The sequence below is a fragment of the Tauraco erythrolophus genome, chromosome 10, assembly GCF_009769465.1.
Source record: "Tauraco erythrolophus isolate bTauEry1 chromosome 10, bTauEry1.pri, whole genome shotgun sequence".
Classification (NCBI taxonomy): Eukaryota; Metazoa; Chordata; class Aves; order Musophagiformes; family Musophagidae; genus Tauraco; species Tauraco erythrolophus.
The window spans coordinates 8,051,385-8,075,616 of NC_141474.1; the positions used below are offsets into that span (position 1 = coordinate 8,051,385).

Genomic DNA, 24,232 nt, shown 5'->3' on the forward strand with positions numbered 1-24,232 from the left:
ACAGCCAGAAGCTTGAACAATTTCTTATAAGCTTCAACCCATGAAACCCCAGGGCAGTCTACTACACACTTATAAAATGTTATATGTAAACATAGATTCTGTTACTTAAGAGGTGTCTCCAGGACTTCTGGAGTAGTACAAGGGCTTGCTATTACCAAAACCTCCTTGGAGGAGGAGCACTTCTCTCTAGCCAGCATAATGATTTTTCTGACAGTTGAAAACACAGGTGCACATGAAGCTCACTTTCTTAATTCAGATATGCTGATCACTTGCATTTCCAGGTAGTAGTTAGGAGACCTTCATGTTTTTACCTACTCTACAACAGCAGGTTTTCCACTATACCAGTACGGACAATCCTCACTCATGCAAAAACATCTAAAATTACATTCTAGACTTTTAAGTACAATCATCGTTACATGGCACAGACCAAGTCACCCTCACGTATAACTTCTCAGGCAACACAGGTTCTGCTAAGCACCAGAAAAAGATCTGCTTTCCTTGCAATCTAAACTGTAATAAGTTTGCCTTCCAGCCTAATACAAATACTTCTTTGTCCTGAGTTACAGAGATTTAAAAGGTCCTTGCTTGTGGACAGCACATGTTTCCTTTTGTTCTTCTTGGTTTGGTGACAAAGCATGTAGATAAACACACCACTTTAAGCAAATGCATGAACTTGAGGAAGTATCTTCTTTTAAGTGCTAGACTTATGCAATTTTTCTGTCCTTACCTGCCTTTCCTTCTGGACAAATGCATGAAAAAGAAGCCACTCGATCAATGCAGGTAGATCCGTTAGCACAGGAGGCAGTGAAGCAATCATCAATGTTCTTACTGCAGTCGTCCCCGCTCCAACCATTGACACAGACACAGGCGTAGCCTCCGTTGTGGTTGGTGCAGGTACCTCCATTCTGACAAGCGTTAGGCTGGAGCTGACATTCATCAACGTCTTCAGTGCAAAACTGGCCTGATGCACAGAAAAGAAAAAATTTAATGAAAGTTCACACACAAAAAGATACTTGCACAGATAATGTAACCAAGGGAAACACTGTAGTCCAACTTGACTGTCACTTCTTATTTCTAGGACATTCAAGCCTGAGAACTTCCAACAATGCTGTTGTCAAATTAGGCAGGGCAGCTAGTATCCCTAAATGACCCCAAAGCAGGAGCTGAACTGCAAGTAACTTTAAAAAGGCGCAGCACGAGAGCCAGCAGGCAGCCTGCAGTACATGAAGATACATCTCTAAGGACGTGAGAAGCAGAAAGATGAAGGCCTGCCTGCAGAACAGCCAGATGGACTAAGAACAGAGAAGATGGCCTCACAAGAAAACCGTGGCCAGAGCAGTGTCAACAGGCCAGCAGCAAAGTAACTTTTGTCAGAAGAACTTAATTCTTTCCTATGTACTTACGCAACAGATACTACTTACTGAGAAAGAATAGAATTCTTGAGACTCTTCTAAAATACCCATTTTCCTTCCCCCAGGTATTTCCACAGACAACCACAATTCATGCTTTCTTGGTTGTTGGTTGTTTTTTGGTGTGGTTTTTTTTTTTAGAGACAAGATAAATACTCCAATAAAACACTTTAATGACTGGAGATATTGGAGGGCAGAAAACAAACGCACACTGTTCCAGGGAGTTTTAAGGAAAAGGACCACTGGACCCCTAAGTATGAAACCAGTTTCACAGGATACTGAATTTCACAGTCATGTCTATGGGAAGCTCTGTAATTCACATTTATTAAGGTATTTCTTTATCCAAATCCACCTTGCTTTGACATCAAGATCTGGAGAATCTACCACTTGCATCAATATTTTGTTTCAACATTTATTCATCTTCTCAAATTTGCATGGTTTACTTTTAAGCTGAAATTGTTTAGCTTAAGTTTCAAGTCATTCATTCTCATATAGAGTTTCTTCAACAGAAAAAACCTAATGGCTAAGCATCAGCTAATTTCTTCCCAGGCTGGCATACGGGTGCACGTGTCACACAGTTCACAATATTCTTTTTGATAAACTATTTCTCCCCTTTTTGTTTCGTTAACAACTCTCTAGCACTGAAAATTTGCCTTTTTTTTTTTTTTAACATTTCCTTGTAACTTGCTCTTTTACTACCCTTCCTAAAATGTTGATATGATTTATGTAGCACCAAAAAAACACCCTTTATCAGAGGATAAGATTATATTTGTTTGATGGGAGATCCTCCTGCCCCACCCTCCCAGCTGACATCACCTCCTCCCTCACTAGCTTGCAGCAGCTTTCCATTATTTGGGTCAAGACTCTTAAGCAATTGTGTTGCTACTACCGAGATCCTCCCATTTGTCATCTCCAGCTACTGTATCAGCTGCACACTTACATTTGCCTGGAATCTCCCTGTATTCCAAGAATAAGACATTCAAGAGCAGGCCACAGATCTTTCCTGTCAGTTTGCCTGGGCTCCAGTTTATTCAGGTTTGCCAATTTAAAAATACTTACTAGATGTTGCTGAACTGTCACCTTTTTTATTAACGGCCCAGAAATTATGATGCAAGTGTGCATACACACACCCTCCTGCGAGACACAGAACTGCAACGTTTATTGTTAGCAGGAATGTAAACCACTCAGTCTTAACCATCTCCATCTACCATACTCAAATCATGATTTCTTTTGTTCTGAAAGTACTTAAATAAATCTTGGCCCTTGGTCCTGTGAGCTCTGGATTTTTCCTCCCTTAGTGGCAAAGAAAAAAAAGTTATTTTTTAAAAAAAGTTGCACAATTGACTTTGTTCTATGCATGTGTTCCTTCCTCCAGCAGGACTACTTCCAAACAAGGATTTATCACTTGAAAATACGTAAAAAAAATTTAATAGTAATAAAAATTTCAATAAGGTCTTCAAAATTAATTCTCACTTCCCAGTTTACTTAGTAAAACAGTTGAGGATAAATCTAATATTTCATATTGCTATCTGCAAAATATAGCTCTCTATAGCATGAAAAAACAAAACCACACATTTGTCATAATAGAAGTCGTTTGTTCATTTTCTTTCGACACCAGCTTATCAGTAACCAAACTGAAAAGAGTCAGTTATCTCAGACTGGTTCCTAGTAGTTGTGCGTATCTCGCAACTCAACACAACTGACTTCCCTTTAAAAAAAAAAAAACCCAAACAAAACAAGACGTTATTTGCCTATTATAAAAGTGATTTTCCGTCTTTTCTTGGAGGGGGCCCAACCCAGATCAAAGAGCATATTTCTGACAAACACTCATCTGTAGCCCAATCGTTCTTGCAGCACTTACACCCTCCTTTTGACTGCAGCCAATTCAAACTCGGTAGCACTAGAGCGTGAACAGCTTTCAGCGCTGAAGCTGCCACACCGCTCCGGATGCTTATGCCTCTCTCGAAATCACTTGCCTTGATGCCTGGCTGAACAGAACTCCTGAAATATTAACAATATTTTGTAGTTTTTTTTCGGTGGACTGGGATTGTGTGGGGGTGTGTGCATGTTTATGGTTTGTTTTGGGATGTGGTGGTTAGTTTTTTTTTAAGCAAAGATGGGTAAACTACTCCCTCATATGAACTCCCTGGATTTGTTTTAACCTCCCACTTCAAGTGTCACTAGTAACATCAACACTTTGGGATTTTTTGAGTTTTTTTTTCTAGATTCAGACTTCTAGAAAGGACAGTACCAAGTGACATCACTGATGTGCTTGCAATAACCCTATGTCTTAAGTTATCCATATTTCTGCAGTGCTAAGATAAAATAAACTTTTAAGAGGTATATCAATGTCTCCACAAGAGAAGAATAGAGCAGAACTTAAAAGTTCTTTGAGCAATTTAATTGTATTTCAAGAACATGCCATGTTTGAGCTCCTTGAATTTGATCTTCACTTAGCTTCTCATATTTCTAATGTTCCTTTTGCAGCTACCCAATTACAATCATTTTTGTATTTAATTATGAATATGAATCAAACACAGTTCCATCTTAATGCAGTTTGTTTTAAAAACAAAGGAAATCCAATTCAATATGAGGGGTGTAAACGAGCAGTTAACTGTTGCATTTTACTATTGAATATTATAATGAAAAAAACTTGTTCTTTATTGAAGTTATAATTGAAAACCAGACTCAAATAACTTCTGGGCAAAAACATATGAATCAAAGCAACATAAGGCAAGCAGAGCATATCTAACTACATTCATAAGTAGTCTCATCACCATCAAGCAACAGAAGTGTAATAGTTTTTGAAAAATTTTGGGACTATGTTTTAAAATACTACAAATCCCACACTAAAGTCCAAGGCACTTGCATTTCTTAACTGGAGCTGGTGAATTGGCAAGAATGGAAAGCAATTCCATTCACTGAAATGAATGAACTGAAAGTTCACTGAAAATACTTGAGCCCTTATTGAAGTGGGGCTTGAGTGGCTTGGAAACACATTCTGTAGCCCAAAGTCTTCAAAAGAGAGAAATAAAAGGTTTTTTTAGGTGGGGCGGTTTGGTGGAGTTTGGGGTTTCTAGATACCCTCTGGTTGCTTATATGGTGGTTTTAAATCTTTAGGTGTTAACAACATCAGATTAATGGTTAATATCATAATTCTTCCACCCAGGTTTTTGTAAGGGTTTTTTGTTTGGTTTTGTGTTTGTTGTTTTGTGGTGTTTTGGTTTGGTTTTTTTTTTTTTGGGGTGGGGGGGGGTGGGGGGTTTGTTTCATTGGACTTTTCCCCCCACAGAAACCAGCACACACATTTGTAAATGGCTTTCAAGACTGCTCTTCCCCGAAGCAGCAGTATCAATTCTGAGTGGGACTGCAGGATAGCCACCACCTCTCATGCTCCCAAAAGGGCTGGTTTGCCCCTAGTAGAGACTTCAACTCCTTGTGCAAATGAGAGAAAAATTAGTATTTTGGGAAGGTGCTGCAAAGAAAAGATTTGATGCTTCTCTTTTTAGCAACCTAGGTCTTTGACGTAGTGTCTGTCCTAGGAGCTTCCTGAATGACTTTTTCACAGCAGAGACAGAAGTATCTTTCAGCATCTGACATAAACCAGGATCTAATTCTAAAACCTTCCAATGAATATTCTACACAAGACTTCTCTCTGCCAGGTTAGTTAGGCAGATTTAAATCAAATGAGACAAAAGATCTCTGAAATAGTTTACTTGAGGGACGCTGCTTGGACTGAATCGTAACCAAGTACACTTATTTGTAGCAATGGACTTGGTAAGCCTGTTTTCTGCTTGTTAAGACTTTTAGGATGAATCAAGTCTTTCTTTCACAGAGCTGAGATTCAACTTCCAAGTGCAAACTCTGTTATGAATCGTAAAGTGTAATACGTATCTTCATAACCCTGGTGCTTCTGAATGCCACATCCACTTCACCTAAACATTAATTCATTTAGCTGGAAGTTTCCGTAGGTGTTTCTTTTCTCATGGCTGTGCTAGTTTCAATTACATTTCTAAAAGAAACCCAGTAAATATAGTGTGAACTAGTGAAGGCAAACAAATACACTAAGTGTACAATATTTTAATGGAAATGTAGAAACATACATGTAAAAGACAACAAGAAAGGAAACACAAATTACTCCAAGAAGCTAATAAAAGCCTAACCTGACCTTGATATTTGCAGAGCCTGGGAAATCAGCAAAATGCCGACTCAGGTTCTCAGTGACCTTGTACAAAGTAAACAGCTCATCCGTGCGGTATTTCAAAATTGAAAACTAGAAGTAGAAAAAGGGAACAGTCTTCAACTCTGAGCACTTTTTGCCCACTACGAAACTAAGTTACTTCCTGCATGTTTCCCCTCAGAAAAGCCATATGGAGTAAGACAGACATGTTGGTTGCTTTAATTACTCCCATTTTCAGACCAGTAGGAACTGGACAGGAACTCCAGGAGCTTCTCTTTAGGCAGACACAGGATGCAGTGGTTCAAGGCCCCTCAAATTGTTGTACCAGATTTCATGGACGAGAAACAGCTAGTCTTGTCTCCTACAGCTCTTTATGTTAAAAAAAATGATAGTCTGATTCACAAAGGTAAGGCAGATTTCACTCATTTTATGTGCTATCCAACACTGAAAGAGCAGAGGATTAGCTTGAGCAAATAAGAAACCAGAACAGTCACCTTGGGAAGCAGCAACAGATTCCTCCAAAAGCTGATCCTACCAAACTACACATTCTGCATAAATCCCAATTCCAACACAGGAAACTGCACTGATCCTGCAGCTGAATGCAGGACCTTCAGTCCGTTCAATCAGAGGTCTCAGCCTTTGGCAAGGAGAAAGTTCTCTTGGCCTCTTAACAGCTCTCCAACAGGAAAGACTGCTGATGCACAGCTGGAGTACCAGAGGCCAAAGCTACAGAGATCTCACACGCAATCTAAGCACTAAAAACATTTGGTAGGGCAAAGGATACAAATACCTTCCTGTGCCTTGAAAGATACCACTTTCCTGAAAACTGAGCTGGGAGGAAACAGCAACATCTGTTTCTCCCAAGATCATGACCACCACAGTAATGGACTCGAACAGAACTGGAAGTCAGAATATCTTAAAAGTTTAGCAATACTGGAAGGGAAAGATAACACACTGAGAAGCACAAACTGGTCCTCAAGGTCTTCAGAGACTCACTGGAAGAGGAACACCAGATTTCAAGAAGTTCTTATGCTCTCATCCTCTCAGTACCTCACCATAATTTTGTCACCTCAGATTAGTGCTCCAGTACACAGGAAAGAGCTCACTAGCTCTCTTAAAAGGGCTATCTGGGAAGCTATAAATCAGATCTAGACAGAAACTCTCCAAAAGAGTAATTTAATTCACAAAGTATTTCAAAAATTATTGTATGGTTTTTAAACACCACCAGTGTATCTAAGGAAAGCATGGCTCATTGCACTGTTTACCTTTTTTCTCCAAGTTTCAAAGTACTACTAAGTGAGAAGGTGAACAGCATCTTATCAAGACTCAAGAATGGGCTAAGAGATAAGAAACAGTATTTGTAAAAGTGACCGAATCTAATTGTGGCAGAAGGTTTGCAGCACTGCGCTGCAAGGGACCATGCAGTTTCCTCCCCTCTCTAACCACCCATGTATATATTCAGGATGCCAGTTGGCAGAACACATCTGGCTGGGGAAGGACATTTCTCTGTCCAGTTGTTTCTTGTAACACAAGGAAAACATCTGCATTGACAACCCAATGTATGTTGGTCAGTCAGGTCAAAGTTCAGTTTCCTCAAGTTGCTGTGTGAGTCGCCTCAGCAAATGGAAAAGTGAAGGAAAAATTGCATGGAACCATTGGGCCTTCCAGTAAAACAGTGTTTATGAAAAATACTTGCTCCCATGTCTCTGATGTGTGTATTTGTAAAACCAGTCAATTAATCTTTAACCTATAGAGTTATCCGTACTCCTTGATAAAACTAAGCTACAACTAATGAATATATACAGGCACCAGAGCATTTAATTAAAGGCCTGGAAGGAGACGAACAGTAGGCAGTGATATCTTTAACAAAATAATATTTATATTACCCAAGAGGAAGCCAGGGAATTTCAGACCTTTTCAACCAAGCAAGGTTGCTGGGCAGTGCAACAGCAGACAAGGCTTGACGCACAAATGCCAAGTAAAACACAAAGGCAAACAGACTCGTTGCAGAAGGTTTCGGTTAGGCACTCCTTGAGGAAAGACTTCAGCTTCCCTGGAAGTGTTCAGTGGGGAACTCTGCTCAATCACAGCTTTAATCAACAAAATAAACACCACTGACAAGACATTTGACTACAAGGAAGAATAACTAATGCAAACAGTTGTTGTGTAACAGCAATGGCATAGCCTCAGTCTGGAATATATTTTGCAGTACAGAAGCCATCACCTCTGAATAAAGACACCGAAACAGAGGTAGAGTTCAGAGTCTGACAGACTGACGGAGAGAGAATTTTGTAAGAGACTTACAAAGCAGTTGTTACCCACGATGACAGAAAGACAGATGATAAAATAAACCATATAATACAAGTTATTGCAGGGTAGATACAGCACACGACAAAGGAAATATTTGATCATTTATACAGTTTGCTTTACTGCCACAAGATATCTCAAAGCAGAGAACTTCAAACTCCTCTGAAAGAGACAGCACCTTTACACAGACAAGAATGTCCAGAGCAATGAACAGGTAATACTGAAAGGGATACTAAGTGTGATGTCCAGATCACATACAAAGTCCAGACCCTCTGATGAAGCCATCCTGACAACTCCCTGCATGCAATCCAATCAATAAAACTGCTGCCTTCAGCTCCAGGGATGGCTTTCAGACACACACAGGAATTCAAAGGACTACACTGTTCACATCCACAAAAAGTGCCCCTAGTTGCATGTGTATTTCATAAAGGTCTTTTCTGTTTAAGTACTATGGCAGTTTCCCCTGAAAAAGCATTGAAGCCAAGTACTTTTCCCTTGTAGGAGTTTTCTAAAGTAGCAAGAGGCATCGCAGCCCTCAAAAAAGTGTTCCTTCCCCAGGATCTCACAGCATCTTTCTCCTATTTGAAATACAGAAGTACAGAGCAGCAAAGCAGTAGCAGTCATTCCCAGGCCTCAGGTGCTGAATTTTTGGTTCTGCCTTTAATAGATCTACTGTATCTTGGGCAACGTCAAATGCTATTCAAGATATCACAAAATTTAAAGCTTAATACAGAATTCAAATAATTGGAGATGAATCTACAATTGTAGCAAGCAGATTAAACATCTGTGTTTATTTTAGGCTAATATGGTGGAGAAGAGAGTTTAATTTCATAACCACACTGGGAAGCATGTAGTGGAACTAACGGGCTTTTACAAGGGATTTTACAACCCCCACATACAAAACTCTGGGCTTTAAAAGACTTACATACGCCCTGATCCATTAAATACTGCCCTAAATCACTCCCCATGGACCACTGGGTAGGGAGGGCAGTCCCTACAGCTCTCCAGAGTCAGTAATACAAATGAACAGAACAAAATTCATTAAAAATTACTAGTGATGCACTAACAACAGACTGGTTTAATATGACAGTGGCAGGTGAAGTGACCAGGGACAGCAGCAGGATAGAGAAAAGTAACCAAAAGGAAATACACATCACCAAGCTACTCTCCATTTTGCCCTTTTCTTTACCTCCTCCAGAAAATCCAGTGAATCAGGGAAATACGTAACAAGCGAAAAGATCTACAAGGCAAAAATGTAACAGTTCGAGCCAAATCTTACAATAAAAGCTTCATATTCTCAAGCTATCTCAGCAACACATCTTCAGTAATTATCCACAGACAAATCATCTCATTCTCAGTACAAGGGAACAGACAAACTGTCAGAAACAAGTCAGCTGCAGATAAAACAACCGTTACCTATTAGCCTGGTCTCACAGCTCACATCCACCAACCAGCCTCAGAGTGGTCCAGCCTGTTTTGTTTTAGTGCCAAACACAGGCAGGACGTACTGAAAGCTCCACAAGAGATTTGGCACGTTTGATTGCAAAGAGTATTTCCCGGCCTGGAAAATCACCCAAGGCAAAAGGAAAGAGGCAGAGGCATGGTCTAAATGGGATGTTGTCATTCTGTCATTGGATCAGTTCAGCTGTTAACACCTCAGGCACTTTATTACAGCTGCCTCCTAACTAAGGCTTGCTGTTGGGAAATGCAACACGAAATAAATGGGACATTGTGGTAGGTGTTCCAGAATCCATACTGGATATAATTTTTAATGTCTCTGAAATCAATCTGCTCTGCACAACACTGGAATCAAGTACCACAAGAGAAACAAACAACATCCAGGATAAAGTTAATTTATGTCTGATGCTTCAAATCATTCGTACACTCAAACTCAGGGATGCCAGCTCTGGAGTCGGCCACGTGCTCCCCACTCTCTTTGTATCTGCCAGTTCAAACATGAAGAAAAAGAATCATAATCACTCTTGGCCTCTTTCAGAGAGCTGTCTCTTGGAGACACTACTATAGTGACGGCAAATCACCAGCCAACTTGCCAAGTTTGGCACAGACAGATCTCAGCCAGCACCAAAGAGGCTACTCTGCTTTTTAATAAAGTTTGGAAAGGCACCAGAAAGCCTACCATTGCTACACTGCTGGCAAAGGACTGCACTTCTCACAGGAGTCTGACCCAGCCTCGCTGCATTGATGCGAAGGCAAGGATTGCTCTTTGCACCTTATGTATGCACATGCCAACCAGACCCAGAAAACAGTGCGACCCTCACAGTGCTCTCTGGCAGGTAATAATCAATACTCTGCAGAAAAGTAGCAAGGATGTATTTCCATCATTTAGGAGACTGGCATGTTCAATATCTATGATCCATAGATCACCTAGTGTCAGAGTTAGTTCCTCTACATTTCAAGCCTCTCAGTATTGCAGCAAGGCAGTATTTTTTGAACACTAAGTTAGCATGACTTGTTACTGTATACTTTGTGATACAGAAGCTGAGGAAAGTGGTATTTGGCAAAGAAAGTTCTAAAAAAAAAAATACCAGAGCATACGGTCTTACATATAAATGTTAAACATTAGCCTTTTGATGTTTATCCTCCCTTCTTAGTAAAGAAAAGTCACATCTGCCCAGAGTTTAAGGCTGGGATTTTCAAAGAAAATCAAGGTAGGGAGCAAATATTACTCTAATTAAATAGGAATCGAACCCTTAACTCCCCCTGTGAAAATTCCTGCCTAAAGCTCTGCAGAAAAAGTAACCCTTGTGCTAGTGTTTAAGAACATATGACCAAGCTAACAGCTAACAGCTATTTTAATTAAAAAGCCCTGCTGCTTGAAGAGCTTTGCTGCTCAAGACAAACATTTGCTTCTTAAGCTAGCTCCCAATGCTGGAGTTATTTGGTGGAGTCAGCTGTTAGCACACTGTGTTTCCCTTGAGACAAAGGTCTCCTCGATTTTAAAATATACAGTTCACTGGAGCCCCCTTTTCAGGGGAAAACAAAGCCTAAATAAATACAACTGCCATGGGAGTCTCACCATCCCAGTCACAGAGGTAGAAACAAGGGAAGGAGGAAAGCTGCCCAAGCCCACAACTGAAGCAGTAGAACGTAGGCGTTCCAAAACTCACTTGAGCATGGACGTGGTGTGTCTCCCAAACCCAGAGACTGGTCCCACAACTCCTGATGCAGCACTTCAGGGGCAAAATATGCAAAGGACTTAACTCAATGGAGGGTACAAATCTTAATCTCTGCTGTGCATCATTCCTGAAAGGTGATTTGGGCCACAGATTCATAATGATCCTCTGAAACACTGTAAGCCTTCCACAGCAAAACCAGGAGTCCTTCTCAGCCAAGAAAAACCACAAGCATTTACAGCATTTTATGTTGTTAATCACTTTATTACCCAAATTCTCAGGTCATCTTTCATGACACAAAGCTGCATAGGTTAGATCAACAGAGTAAACAGGTGCATTTTAAACAAAGCCTTGCTTCTTTTTATCAATTGTAGTCTGAAACAACTGGCCGGGCCTTAAATTCTCAGATGGTTTCTCCGTGTCCTGTGGAAGGACATCCTAACCTTCCACACGACTTTACAGCCCTGGACTATCATCGCTTCCTCTGCCTCCGCTCACCCATGAGACCGCTCTGTGAGTTTTAATTCCTGATCCCAGACAAAGGGGGAAAAAAGAAAAAAAAAAAAGCAGCTGGACAGGATTTTTCACTAGCTTAGTGAGTTAAAGAGGCACACTCCAACAAATACAAGAGCTAACCCAGGGAAAAGGTGACTGGGAGCAGGGAGAGAAGGCAAAGACCTTCCTCCTCAGACCACAGTGGGCCCATCAGGCTGGTTTAAATGCTGCAGAACAGCAGCATAAAGCAAAGACTTCACATGGCATAGATATTATTATAGACAGGATTTGGGGTCAATTTTGACCTAAATCACACTTAAAACACACCAAATTCTCTGGCCTGCCATGCACAGAGGAATAGACATCAGGCTTTCACAAAAGCATCCTGATCTATTTCCAAGAAAAGGTGCATTACACACACATCTGCAACATAGTGCCTTGAAAGGAATCAAAAACACTGGTTCTGACAAAGGATTAAGTCTGGGACGAGATCCAGTCATCCTTAAACAAATAAACAAAAAAAATCAGTTAACACTCAGCAACAGGAAAGAACTGGAGCAGTTTCACCAAAACACACCTAAGATTGTCAACCTTATAAATTTGTAACTGACAAGACAATCACTATAATTATATGAAATACGAGAACTCTGAAGGTGACAAAAAACATTAGTGACAGCAGGAATTTCTAGTCATTGTTTCTGAAAGGCAAGATTTTATCTTTGCGGAAAAAGTAGCAAAGCGAGAAAGAGAAGGCATGCACTTCAACAAAAAAAGGAGCAGCGAGCTCTGTTTGAAGAGTAGGAAATTAGACTGAAAGCAGACAGTCTCCCCAAAGCTAGATTCTAGTACCAAGCAGAAAAAAAATATTTTTAAAAATGCATAGTTATGTAGTCCAGCCTACCACCTGCCAAGGAATTACAAGAGGCAGATGGTTATCAAAATTAATTAGGACAGATTCTGTTTCAGCAAAGGATGCTTCAATATTACTTTACACAGAACTGTTCTTCATCAGGTGCAATACACAGCTTCTTGATTTTTCTAGCAAGGAGTGGGACTAGTTTCTCCATGCCATGAAGCACAAATTATATTAACAAACACGCTAGACCATCATCCACAGCACAAATACTTATTAAAGACTAAAACTGCAAATAGAGCAATTTTAAATTCTCCAAGGTTACTTGATAATTAAGTATTAGAAAGAAGAACCTGCAGAAGAACTGTTATGAAAAGAGTGTATCTACACTGTTAAAGTACTTCTAGAAAATTTAACATCCTTTCACTTTTGGCTGATGTTTATTCAAACATGCATCTTTGGGCCCTTTTTTTCGCCCCCCACTACACACCTAGGTGTCCTCTAACCTCAAGGTCCTATTTGAAGCTTTTGATTTCCTGAAGTGTTCGCTCTCACAGCTCCTCACTGTCAGGCTACAAGCCTTTATCAGGACGGGCTCTGTAAGAGCTGTTTGCTCAGCTCTCCCCTCTGCACTTACCTTAGAGATGATTTACAATGCTATAAACCATGCGTGTGCCAAGGATGGACCTGCACTTATACAACATTTCCTTACTGCTGAGTAACTATTTCTTTATTGTTGTTTACTCCTGTCAGCATCAGCTGCAGTTGATGCAGAGAGATGACTTGAAAAAAGTCATCTCTCCAAACTATTCCAGTAGTTCCCCACCTACCTTCCCTATTTCATGCCCTGCCTCTGTGTCACCCCCTCAGGTTTCCAAGCTGGATGTGTACTGTTACCTTGCACCTTCTTGGTCTCTAATTGAAGATGCAGGAATGGTACTGATGTCCATTCAGAGAAACAAGCTGTTTCTAAGAAAACGCTACTGAGACAAAGGAGCAGGCTCACTGCTGGGCTGAGCTGCAGGACCACATTAGAACATGAGGAATTCAGGTGACTTGCAAGACAGTTTGTCCACTTACACCACACGGCTGCATTCACCGTGGAGCTGCACAGGATTACGGGGCATCACAGGACATCACTTGTATACATGTTCATCGGGCAAAACGAATATTACAGATATAATAAGTGAATTCTTAAAGGTCAACTGGCCAAGAGCTTTTCACCGCACTGGCTTTCAAGCAAAGCAACTCAGAGAAGGCCCTAGACAGCCCTCCACTGCTGTCGTGAGCCTTCAGCTTCCCAAAACACCCAGGTCAGCAGACAGACTGCAGAGGAATGGCTATCACTAAGGCATTCTGTGGATGCACAGAGCTACCGCTCCACATGTGTGAAACACAGGCCAATATTAAGGTGCAGAGCTAATTCTGAAGTTACTCACGGTTTAGTTTGAACGCCAAAACTGGTACAGTTCATTTTAAACAAGGTAGTTCAGCTCCCCAAAGGCTCTAGTGATCACCGTTCAAACAGCAAACTGCTGTTTCCTAAACAGTGAGATCAGTTTTAGTTCCAAAATAACCTGATTCTTGAAGTCTAGAAAGTCAATGGCCTTGAGAAGCCTTTATCTAAAACCACTGTTGTGCTGATAACCTTAACTTCGCCATAAACAAAAAAAATTCTCACAAAGCTCGTTCCATTAAATTGTTTTAGAAAGCCATGGGAATACAAGCCTACAGGAGTTCCTATCTCTTTCCAGGGTTTCACTGCACGGAAGTATCCTTCATGCACACAAGGTTTCCTGGAGAGACTGTGCATACAGAAGAAAGATGACACAATACTAGGCCACAACACAGGTCTAACTTTTTCCCAACGCTGGTCACTCAGAGCCCCTAAGAGGTTGGTCAGAGAGGGAACCATCACAACTGCACTGCAAAGAACTTCAGTGGTTAATCAGAGAGGCAAGCTACCACAAAACCAAACAGAATCACAGCCTATTACCACCAAGGTCCTTCCAGGTAAGCTGCAGAAGTCATCCCTAGTTGACAGGAGCTATCCACTCAAATCCTGTAAACCAAGCTAGACTTGCAATGCCTCTATAAAGCAAAATAATCCCTTGTATATTATAAACTCATGCTGTACATGCTCATGATCCATCATATCCTCTATGCTTCGGGAATAAGCCTCATTAATTTACTCCTGACAGATGCTAGAAGCCATAACAAGATTTATAATATCTGCAGCATGGAGCAAGATTTTAGGGCTCACTGAAGGGTTGTTGGCTCCACACCCAAGCTCTCGACACGTTTTCCTTTGCAGGTTTCACAGACATATAGACAGAGCAGTACAGAAGCAAGGATACTTGCTCATTAAGGGGAGGACTCATTTTCCCCTGTTTACACCTAATTTCAAAGAGCTATGCAAGCAGTGGTGCACTTCACTTATGTGGTTTTAACGTCATTTAAGACTATTTAACTTTTTTGAGTTAATGAGGGTTCTTAACTGGCAGCCTCCTTTTGACAGCCTTGCCTATGACAACCAGTTCATAATGTGAATGATACTGAGGGAAAAAGCTAGAACAGCATGAAACCTCTGATCTCAGTAGTCAAACTCCTCACAGCACATTCATCTGAACTATCAATCACTACAGATGGCCTAGTTTCAAACACAGTATTTTCTAGATACACAGAAAAACACACTAAAGGTTCTTCAGAACCTGCGGAGCTAGTTCAAGCTTAGTACCAAAACAAGTATCCCAGTGTACTTTATGAAACAAAAAATGCAAATTGAGTCCATACCTCAGTTTCCCAGTTTTAAGGCTGGTTTTTTACCTATAATTTTGAAAGAAGGGCAAAACCATGCTCAGCTGAAAAAGCGTGCCAGCTAAGAATGACTAGTATGACTCAAAAAAAAACCAACCCCAAAACCAGAGGTATTTATTTATTTTTGAGGTATGGAGACATTTTGTGACTAAAGATGACACTGAATTTCCTGTAAGCTGCTTCTTAACATCATGCATAACACTTTCTTGAAGTCACACTTTTTCCCCCTACAGACTCAGAGTAAAGCAGACTCATTTATGAAGCAAAAGTAGCTTTGCTAGTCAGAGAACTTCAGATAAAAATCAGTCACAGCAGGGAAACAATAAGTAGCAAAAACACAAGCTTCCTATACATACACATTTCTCTTCCCTCCCTTTCCACCAACTATGCCTTCTTTCAGATTTGCCCTGTTTTTCAGCAGCATTATCATCACCTACATCAGGATTGTTATCCCAGGTTAAAAACATTCCCAGGATGTATCAGGAAAGCACCGCTATATGCACGCACCTGTAATAGCAAAACCACACTTTATATTTTGTAAAATACAAATCCCTCTTATAAAGTAATCCATACAAGCAGAAGTGCAGCTCTGATAGTCACGCTGCACTGCAGCTCAAGAATCACGGTATCCGTCTGCCAAAGTAAGACTGAAATACTGCCTGGTGCAATGGGAAACTGCCTTGCGTTGTGGTGGCTTTGATGCAAACAATCTTCTAAGAGCTCCACTGACATCTGCCTCTCAGACTGCAGAACAAGGCACAGACACAAGCTGCATTCAGCCATACGCAACCCAAGCTGTATATTGGGTGAGGGTCAGAATTCCTGCATTTCATTCCCGTAAAGCGTCCCCAGCCCACACAGGAATGCTTTCCACAGTACATACCTGTCCATTGTGGTGGGCAGCGGCAATTGTACGTGTTCACACCGTCCACGCATATACCCCCATTTTGGCAGTTGTGATTTGGGCAGTCATCAACGTTGTGCCCACAGATGGTTCCCTCGAAACCTGAAAAAGCAGAAAGACAGCAGACTGAAATGGGCTTCCAGCCTCTTTTGAAGAGAATTCACCCATTGTGCACCTTCCTCCCTTCTTTTTATCTTAAACGTTTGCCCTGTTAATCTAATCCTGATGAACCTTGGTGTAGCACCCTGACCAGAGACTTCATTGAATGCCTTTGCTGAGAGCATGCAGATCAGATTACACAGTTAGAACACTACTACTGCAGGTAAATGGCCAAATATGTCTTTGCCACCAAAAAGACAAGAGTATTTTTTCTTTAAGTGACAAATGAGCACTGTCATTCAAAGCAAACAAAGTAAAGACCAAGAGATTTAGTTTACTACAAGGTAAACTCATCACTATCCATCAAGCAGCAGTTAGAGCATCACTCAGGACAAGTTTTTCCCATGACAAAAAAGTGCCTGATGTTCACTTCATTAATATCTCAGCATAGCTTACGTCTTGGCCACGTCAAAGACGGATCTTCTATGCTTTGAAAATGAGCTTCCAAATTCCTGATTTGGCTCTCTTCAGTGTTAGACAAGTCACTCAACAAATCAGCCACCACCCAAGCGATGCTTACACACTAAGCCCAGACTGAAAAGCATGAAAAAAAAAAAAAAAAAAAAAAAAAAATCATCGAGACTCCTAACGAATGTAGCCACACTGGCAAAACCTTCTTGCTAGATCTCCTCCTTTCAAACAAGAAGTGGAGACATTAAGGATGGGAGTCATCTATAATTCATCTTCCCCTAGACTTCTCTTGCCAGATAACTTCATGCTTCATCAAATAAACCTACCAATTCTCCTAGATGAGAGCGGTACTTATCAAAGCACAAGTGGATGCATGCTAATGTGGATGAAGTAAATGATTCCAGAACACAAGCGTTAATTTAAAACACCACATCTGCCTCTTCAATGCTTTGGAATGTAATATTAACATGACACAGTCCTCTCATCCAAAATTATACTTTAACCCCTCTACTTTTGATGCCCTGTTCCAGATGCTTCCATAACATGTGTCAAGTCACACAGACCCTCTAAGCAACATCTGTTCCAACGCAGATCACGCTGTGTGGCACATGAGACAGACTGTAAAGCTCTGAAGCAGCTTCTCCAGACTACTGCTACTCTTAGAGACACAAGATGACACATACGCATTCCCACCTCCTGAACTTCTCCAATACTACAGGCAGGAGTCAGAAGTTTCGAAGTACTGCACGCAAATTTAAAGCAGTCTAATGATTTTGAGTAATACTAAAACATGGAAGCCACTTTAACACTAAAACCTCACCAAGCCATTGTACATTTTCATGTTTTAACCAGCTATATCTAAGAGCTGGTCCTCAAGTATCTCAAGCAAATGTAGAAAACCATTAATCCCACACTAAAAGCTGGAGGACACCACTAGTGACAGCAGAACAGAAACAAAACAGAGCTTACAAAAAAAACTCTGTGTCATAAAAGGCTCAAGGGAAATGACACAGCCAAGCGTGCTCAGTCAAAGGACATCTCCAAGGGAAAAGGAATCGGGAAGGGTTAAAATGGTGAAAATGACACTATTTTGAATGCACAGCTGAAGAAAACACACATTTCCTTTTTGGTAACTTCCCAACTCCCAAATCCCCTTTAAATTTGTCTTACACTGAAGATGAACATTGGCTTAGTTTCAGAACATCTAAAAGCTGTAAAGGCATGATTTTTGTCTCCTCTTCAAGTTGAACTTACACTGTAGAATTGAGATCTGCTTAATTTGTAAGTAAAACTGTCCTAGTAAAGTTTAGCTTTCATTTGTAAAACCAGCCCTTTACAGGCACAGTTGTTTGGGCCAACACACCTACATTTGAGCACGACAAGCATGAAGTTGCTCCAAGACACACGCGCTTTCCTTGAGCTAGGACCCAGGACCTGATTTTGCAGTTACATAACCTGACTCTTTTCCAGAAAGCCGCTGAGTTCACTGTTTTGATGTATTTGGACACCTGACACTGTTTCCTGTTCCCCCCTGTGCTGGGACTGACATCTGTCCTTTGCTTTCTCCCTCCCAGAGAACAGTTTGCAATACATATCCTGACTTTCGCTCCATAGCTCCAAGCACAGCAAACTAAGGAATGAAAACCTCAAGGGGAAAAGCGTTCCCACTGCTAACAGTGGTTGTTCCTCCTCTATTACGCAGACGGACACAAGCAGATAACTTTAATCCTAGGTCATCTGAAATCTCCACCCCATTCCAGAGCACTATATCCAATTCCCTCCAAATCTTAATCCTTAGCCTTATTTCAACCTTGCAGGACCAATTAGTTATGAGGACAGGAAAGTATATCTGAATGAAAATGTCACGTTATTGCCAAATTTAGGGCCTGCCGACAAGAAATTAGGGATCTCAGAGTGCTAAAACTGACCTGCACCATTTTAACAGAAGTAAGGTTCTGCACACCAGGTGCCCAGCGGCCACTGCCTGCATGCAACTGCGACATCTCACCTTCTTGAAACAAACAGGAGATGGGCTACTCCACGTCAGAGAGCCAGTCCACTCAGAGCAGAGGCACACATGCCGTCTGGCACCCTAAGACTGCTGCCATGCAAAACCCCACATCCCACAGGAAGCAGCTCACCTCTAAATCCCGGCAAGCAGGGTCTTCCCCATCACGGGAAATTCAGTATGTCTGCTAGACCCGACTCGTGATGCTCACCATGCAGGGCAGCGTGATGCTCCGCTACAGACCAGCATGAGGTTACTTCCTCTTCCCAGGAAGTATTCCAGCTCTCATAAACAGCCAGCTCCAGCCTGACAGATCGTTTCCTGAACAAGCCCTTGGAATTCCCTAGAGTCCTTATCTTAGTTAATGGGTAATTATTTTGATGGATAACAATGAATAATCACTTTCCCAGCTAAGAACTTCCTCTATTGACTTGTTTAACATTCCATTAAAGGTTAGTTGCCAAATAAGCTCCTTTTTTGTCAAATATTTATAACTACGAGCTCATTTTTATATTTAAAGGAGTTGCTAATGCTTCAGGTTAAGCCTCTTTCACAGAAGGATTTTTTTTATTACAACTCTGTTATGACTGACCTAACATGCTCACTTGTCTACAACCTTGTTTTGACCTAAATCAAAGCCCAGAGGAAAAATAATTATGCTAGACAGATAGAAAATAAGAAGTTACTTTTGACACGGATGTAATACTAACAGTATATGTAACTCTACTTACGCTCGCCACCAAACGCTGACTTCTTCTAACACACATGACTTCATGAATTACCTAACGCAAGATTTGTTTGTGTAAATTCACAAGTGAAATGGGAACCTGAGAATTTAAAGTAGCAACTTGACTACACTGTACATAAACAGTACTTGTGCTACTGTAGAAAAAGCTGCTGTGACTTGTAACTCCAGGTTGTAGGTTCTTTCCACAGTTTCGAGCTCTCATTCTCATGTATCTGCATTTACAAAAAATGAAATTCACTCAAAAGCCAAGAAGAAAACATCTACAGGAAACAAGAACCCATTTCAGGGCCAGTCCAGGAATAACCTAATTATGCCTAAATCGCTGCTTGGGCACAAACGGTTTCTTCAAAGCAGTTTCACAGGTCACAAGATGCAAAAATCACACCAAAAACTATTCCAGCATTTCAAGATGTAACTGACTCCTGCCTCTATGGCCATAACACTGAGCGATGGGAACATCTCAAAGCAGTCCAGAGGAAGGGCTAGAGCAATTCCATTTATAGTCACAGTATCATCGGCATTGCTCCAATTCAGAGAGGGAGATTAAAGAGTAATTCCTAGTCCATAATCTTGGCACTCTCTTCCAGACGAGCAGGCCTTGTTCACATCTTCCCTAGGCGTGACAGGCCACCGTTTCTCTTCTCTTTCTGTTGACCTTTCCTTCCCAGACGGAACCTTTTCCAACACTCCAGAAATTTCGCTCTGCATGCTTCACTAAGGGCGAAGAAATGGCTGGGTGCCTTGTCTTTATCAAAGAGTTTAATGTAAGCATTTTGGACTCTCCAACCTCTGGGGTTTTTTTACTGTGTTTTTCAAATGACTAGCTTTAAAAATCAAGCTAGCAAAACAACATGGCCAACTTAAACAAATACAGGAAATACAGAAGTGATGGCTCTCAAAGCCACATTAACTCCCCCCCCCATACACATTGTGTAACAAGTCCAAAAAAGCAGCTAATAATCCAAAATGTGTGTGATCAGTGTGGGTGTGTAACTGTTACTATAGTAATCTCATTTCCATTTCCTGACCATAGTTTAGCCAGCCCACACACTTGTCTAAGGGAAAACGTGCTCCTACCCAGTTTTGTGCCCCTGTAAGAGAATCATGAAACCAAACTGTCTTATCAGGTTTACAGGATCAAGTCCTTCAAACTTCATCTTCCTCTCCTCTTCCTCCCACCACACTGCTTCTGCGTGAGATCTTAAACTCCTTGAACTGGCTAAACAGATCTGACTTTTAAAAAATTCTGAATTTCTGATCAAGCCTGTTAATTCAGAGATAGTTAGTTTACATTTTCATTTTAAAAAGATGCAAAGCAAAAAAGCAATAAACTCCTTGAGAGCAACTGTTAGTTAAGATACAGCATTTTCAAAGACCCTGTATGTTCAAGCACTGTTTCTTCAAGCATAGTTAGAAGTGGTTGCTTTCACACAAAAATAAAAATGATACATCCTTCTATTTTAAGATTGACTTTCCTAAATTCTTCAAAGTCACGTGCTTGCTCAGACAACCCAGGAAGTTGTTGTGCAGGCACTAGCCAAGGTAGGCAATGTACATTTAAGGTCATTTGAGAAAACGCTTCAAGACAAAGGTCTCTGAAAGGAGAGTATTCTTCACAAGTTAAGTTCTAACTGCTCTTTCCAGATATACCTGTGACTCCAGATGATCCTCATGAGAATGCAGTCACTCTGCATTCATCCTAAACAGTATATGGCAGCTACATCTTTCACATAAATAACAGAGACATGCTTAAGAGAAGAGAGTTTACTTTTCTAGATTACCACACACCAAGTGTTCTTGTGCCAAACTGCAATACACTTAAGTAGGAAGTCTAGTCAAAAGCATTTCCAAACAATCAGTTTCCCATGGATTGAATTACTCAGTAAAAAAAAAAAAAAAAAAAGAAATCCGCCTACAAAAGCCTTGATACGCAAAGACAACTAGTACTGCCCTGTGATCGGTATGACAAATGGATGACGAGGAGCAGGACAGGAGGAGACCACCAGGGTCCCAACCAGGTGACATATGCTCGTTTGTAGAGATGGGTAACTGGAGCCCAGCTTGACACACAAAACCAACACAGCCCATGATTCCAAGTACGTACATCACTCCTGCTGTGGATGAACTCAGGGCAGCTAACAGCATCAGAAAGCAAGCAAGCATAATTTATCTGGAGGTGTTAGAGGGCAAAAGGGTGTGGTGAGTTGGAAATGGTATCTTGTAAGATTTGGAGGAACTGGAGGAGAAAAAGGAAGGGAATAGAGTTTAATACGCTTTAGGGGTAAAAAGGCTGAGGAGAAAGACACGTTCATCTTCATTCAAGCACTGAAGTTAACTGTGGCCTTTACTGACATAAAACTATGTATTTGTAGAGGTTTATGTTAATGGAATTTCACATTCCAAAAGGGCATTAGGAGATACCACCCTAATCTCCTTGACTCTACCTCAGGTCTTACCCATTTGATTCTTTGCCTCTAATTTGGCTCCAAAGAAATCTGTCATTTCTAGCCTTCTTTCCTTTTCTTCCCCTTTCATGTTATGAAATTCTGACACTCAGAAATTAACATTCTAGCAGAGCTTCCTGCCTTGCTGAGATTTCTCCCTTCAATCTTACATTACATGAATACCACAAAGAAACTCCAAGAGAAGTTTTCAGAAGAACAGACAGGAATGCATTACGAAACATCACCAAAATCAAGCACTTTGAAGAAGCATCATTTACCTGGCAAACAGTTGCACTCAAAGGTGAAGTCACTTGTTTGATGACATGTTCCTCCGTTCATACAGGGTGATGGGGAACACGGTACATACACGCTCTCACAGCGATGCCCTGTATAGCCTGGCTTGCACTGGCATCGGTATGAACCCGGCAAATTGACACAAGTCCCACCATGTTGACACAGGCCTGGTGTGGCACATTCATTCACATCTATCTCACACTTCTGGCCAGTATAGCCAGACAGACAGATGCAGGAGAACCTGTTCCCAGATACAGTACATGTACTTCCATTGGCACAAGGCTGAGATGTACAGGCATCAATCCACTGGCAATCCTTTCCTGTAGGATCAAGACAGAGCACTCCATTAATAAAAGGTCATTTCTATGGAAAAATAGTATTTCCTTCATGCTACTTCAAAATGTTTGGTGTACTAAACCTTATTATTACAGGAAAATTTGTGGCTGGATTTTACAGTATTATATTTGAAATGAAAATCCATTTATGGTTACAGTAAGAAGTCACACATTTACAGGGTAGCAGCAAGATATAGGATGCTGTGATTTATGAAAATAACCCAGGACCTGAAATCATGCTACACACTGACAGTCAGTCTTTTTCTACATCCCTTTCAAGAATGAAAGGAATGAGTCTCCACGGTTCCTATCAGGCACCCAATTACAGTTTTCCCACAGAAAGATTTTGCTGACTGAATTTACTTCACTTTTTCTAGAAGGTGGACTCCGAATTCAAAGTGTAACAGCAACTCCAGAGTAGCTTCTGCACTTGGTTTTCCCATGTGGACAACCCCACAAGATCTAAATGTATTTCTGCTTACATGTAAAGAGTTTGATTCCCTACCCTCTCTTTGCTTTTTTTGGTCATGAAGTCAGTTAGATGACTTCTCATTTCCTGTGCTAGAGCTAGTAAATTTGAGAGCCTGTCCCAGAACATTCCAAGATGAAGTAATTCCCAAAGAAGGGAGTCTGGAGGTACAAGCGCAGAACCTCACCTGTGTAACCTGGAGGACAGACACATTCATACGTTTCCTGGCTGTGGGGATGACAAGTTCCTCCATTCAGGCAAGGTTGTGACACGTAGCAGAGGTGCGATTCAGAGTATTGACAATCCTCTCCCGTGAACCCTGGAGCACATTTGCAGGTAGCCTTTCCTATCAGAGATGTAGTTTCACACGTTCCCCCGTTCTTACAGGTATTGCTTTCACAGGGGTTTCTGTACTGACAGTAGTCTCCAAGAAAGCCTTCTCGACACCTGCAACAGAGAAGAAATTACTTGCAGCACATTCACCTGAAGCCTCCCTGTCCTGGGAAGATATCAGGAATGAAGTCCCATGGCCACCAAAAGACTTGAAGTGTGCTATAATTAATGGTAACACTAACAGACCTAACCGCTAACGTCATAGATGTAACAGGGCCTTCCTCTGGGATTGTCCCAAATGGGACTACTAAAAACTTAAGTTCAAATTGTGAAACCACTCTACAAAATAAATAAATACTGCATACAATCAGAGTGACATCAAATGCAGGAACTTACTCTCGCACATTCCTTCAAAACATCAGTAAAAGCCTAAGTGTTAAAGAACTGCTAAGTAACAATTAACTCCTTGCACCTACTCTCGTTCTAATAAACATCCCTTTTCAGAAGAAAACCAAGCTGTTTCAGCAATAGGAATTAACACTAGGTATTATCCATCTTCCAAAGTATTTATAAACCTTGTACAAATGCAGTGTCTGAGGGCCTGAAGATCTGTAGCAGATCTTTCTCCGCAACGCTCCCGTGAGACAGGAATATACTGTTATCCTCATGTTGATAAGAGCATCTGGGACTGTGACATGCTGAAATCTGCACTCAACTAGCAACACAAGCACTGAACTCAGGTCTCCCACGCCCCTGGCTCGCACTCTAGCAACAAGGTCATTGTTCCTCTGTCTCCCACAGAAAAACGAGTACACATACACTATCTACAACTAGGGTAATATTTTATACAAAGATCTGCAATTGCAGAATAATTGCAGTTATTTCTCTCTAACCTAAACTTATGTCAATACAGTCTGACTACACTTGTCAGC

The 24,232-nt window shown here is 41.1% G+C and overlaps 1 protein-coding gene across 2 annotated transcripts in view; it reads right to left on the reverse strand.

The window, feature by feature from the left end:
* The window catches only part of NOTCH2 (notch receptor 2), an 84,366-nt gene that overhangs the window by 41,005 nt on the left and 19,129 nt on the right, over positions 1 to 24,232 (reverse strand). For both annotated transcript variants that reach the window (XM_086617264.1, XM_086617266.1), the window contains 4 exons: positions 23,155 to 23,414; positions 22,148 to 22,483; positions 16,079 to 16,201; positions 728 to 961 (listed from right to left, as the gene is read on the reverse strand). In XM_086617264.1, coding sequence (XP_086473390.1) covers positions 728 to 961; positions 16,079 to 16,201; positions 22,148 to 22,483; positions 23,155 to 23,414 — 953 coding nt within the window. The remainder of the gene's footprint in view (positions 1 to 727; positions 962 to 16,078; positions 16,202 to 22,147; positions 22,484 to 23,154; positions 23,415 to 24,232) is intronic.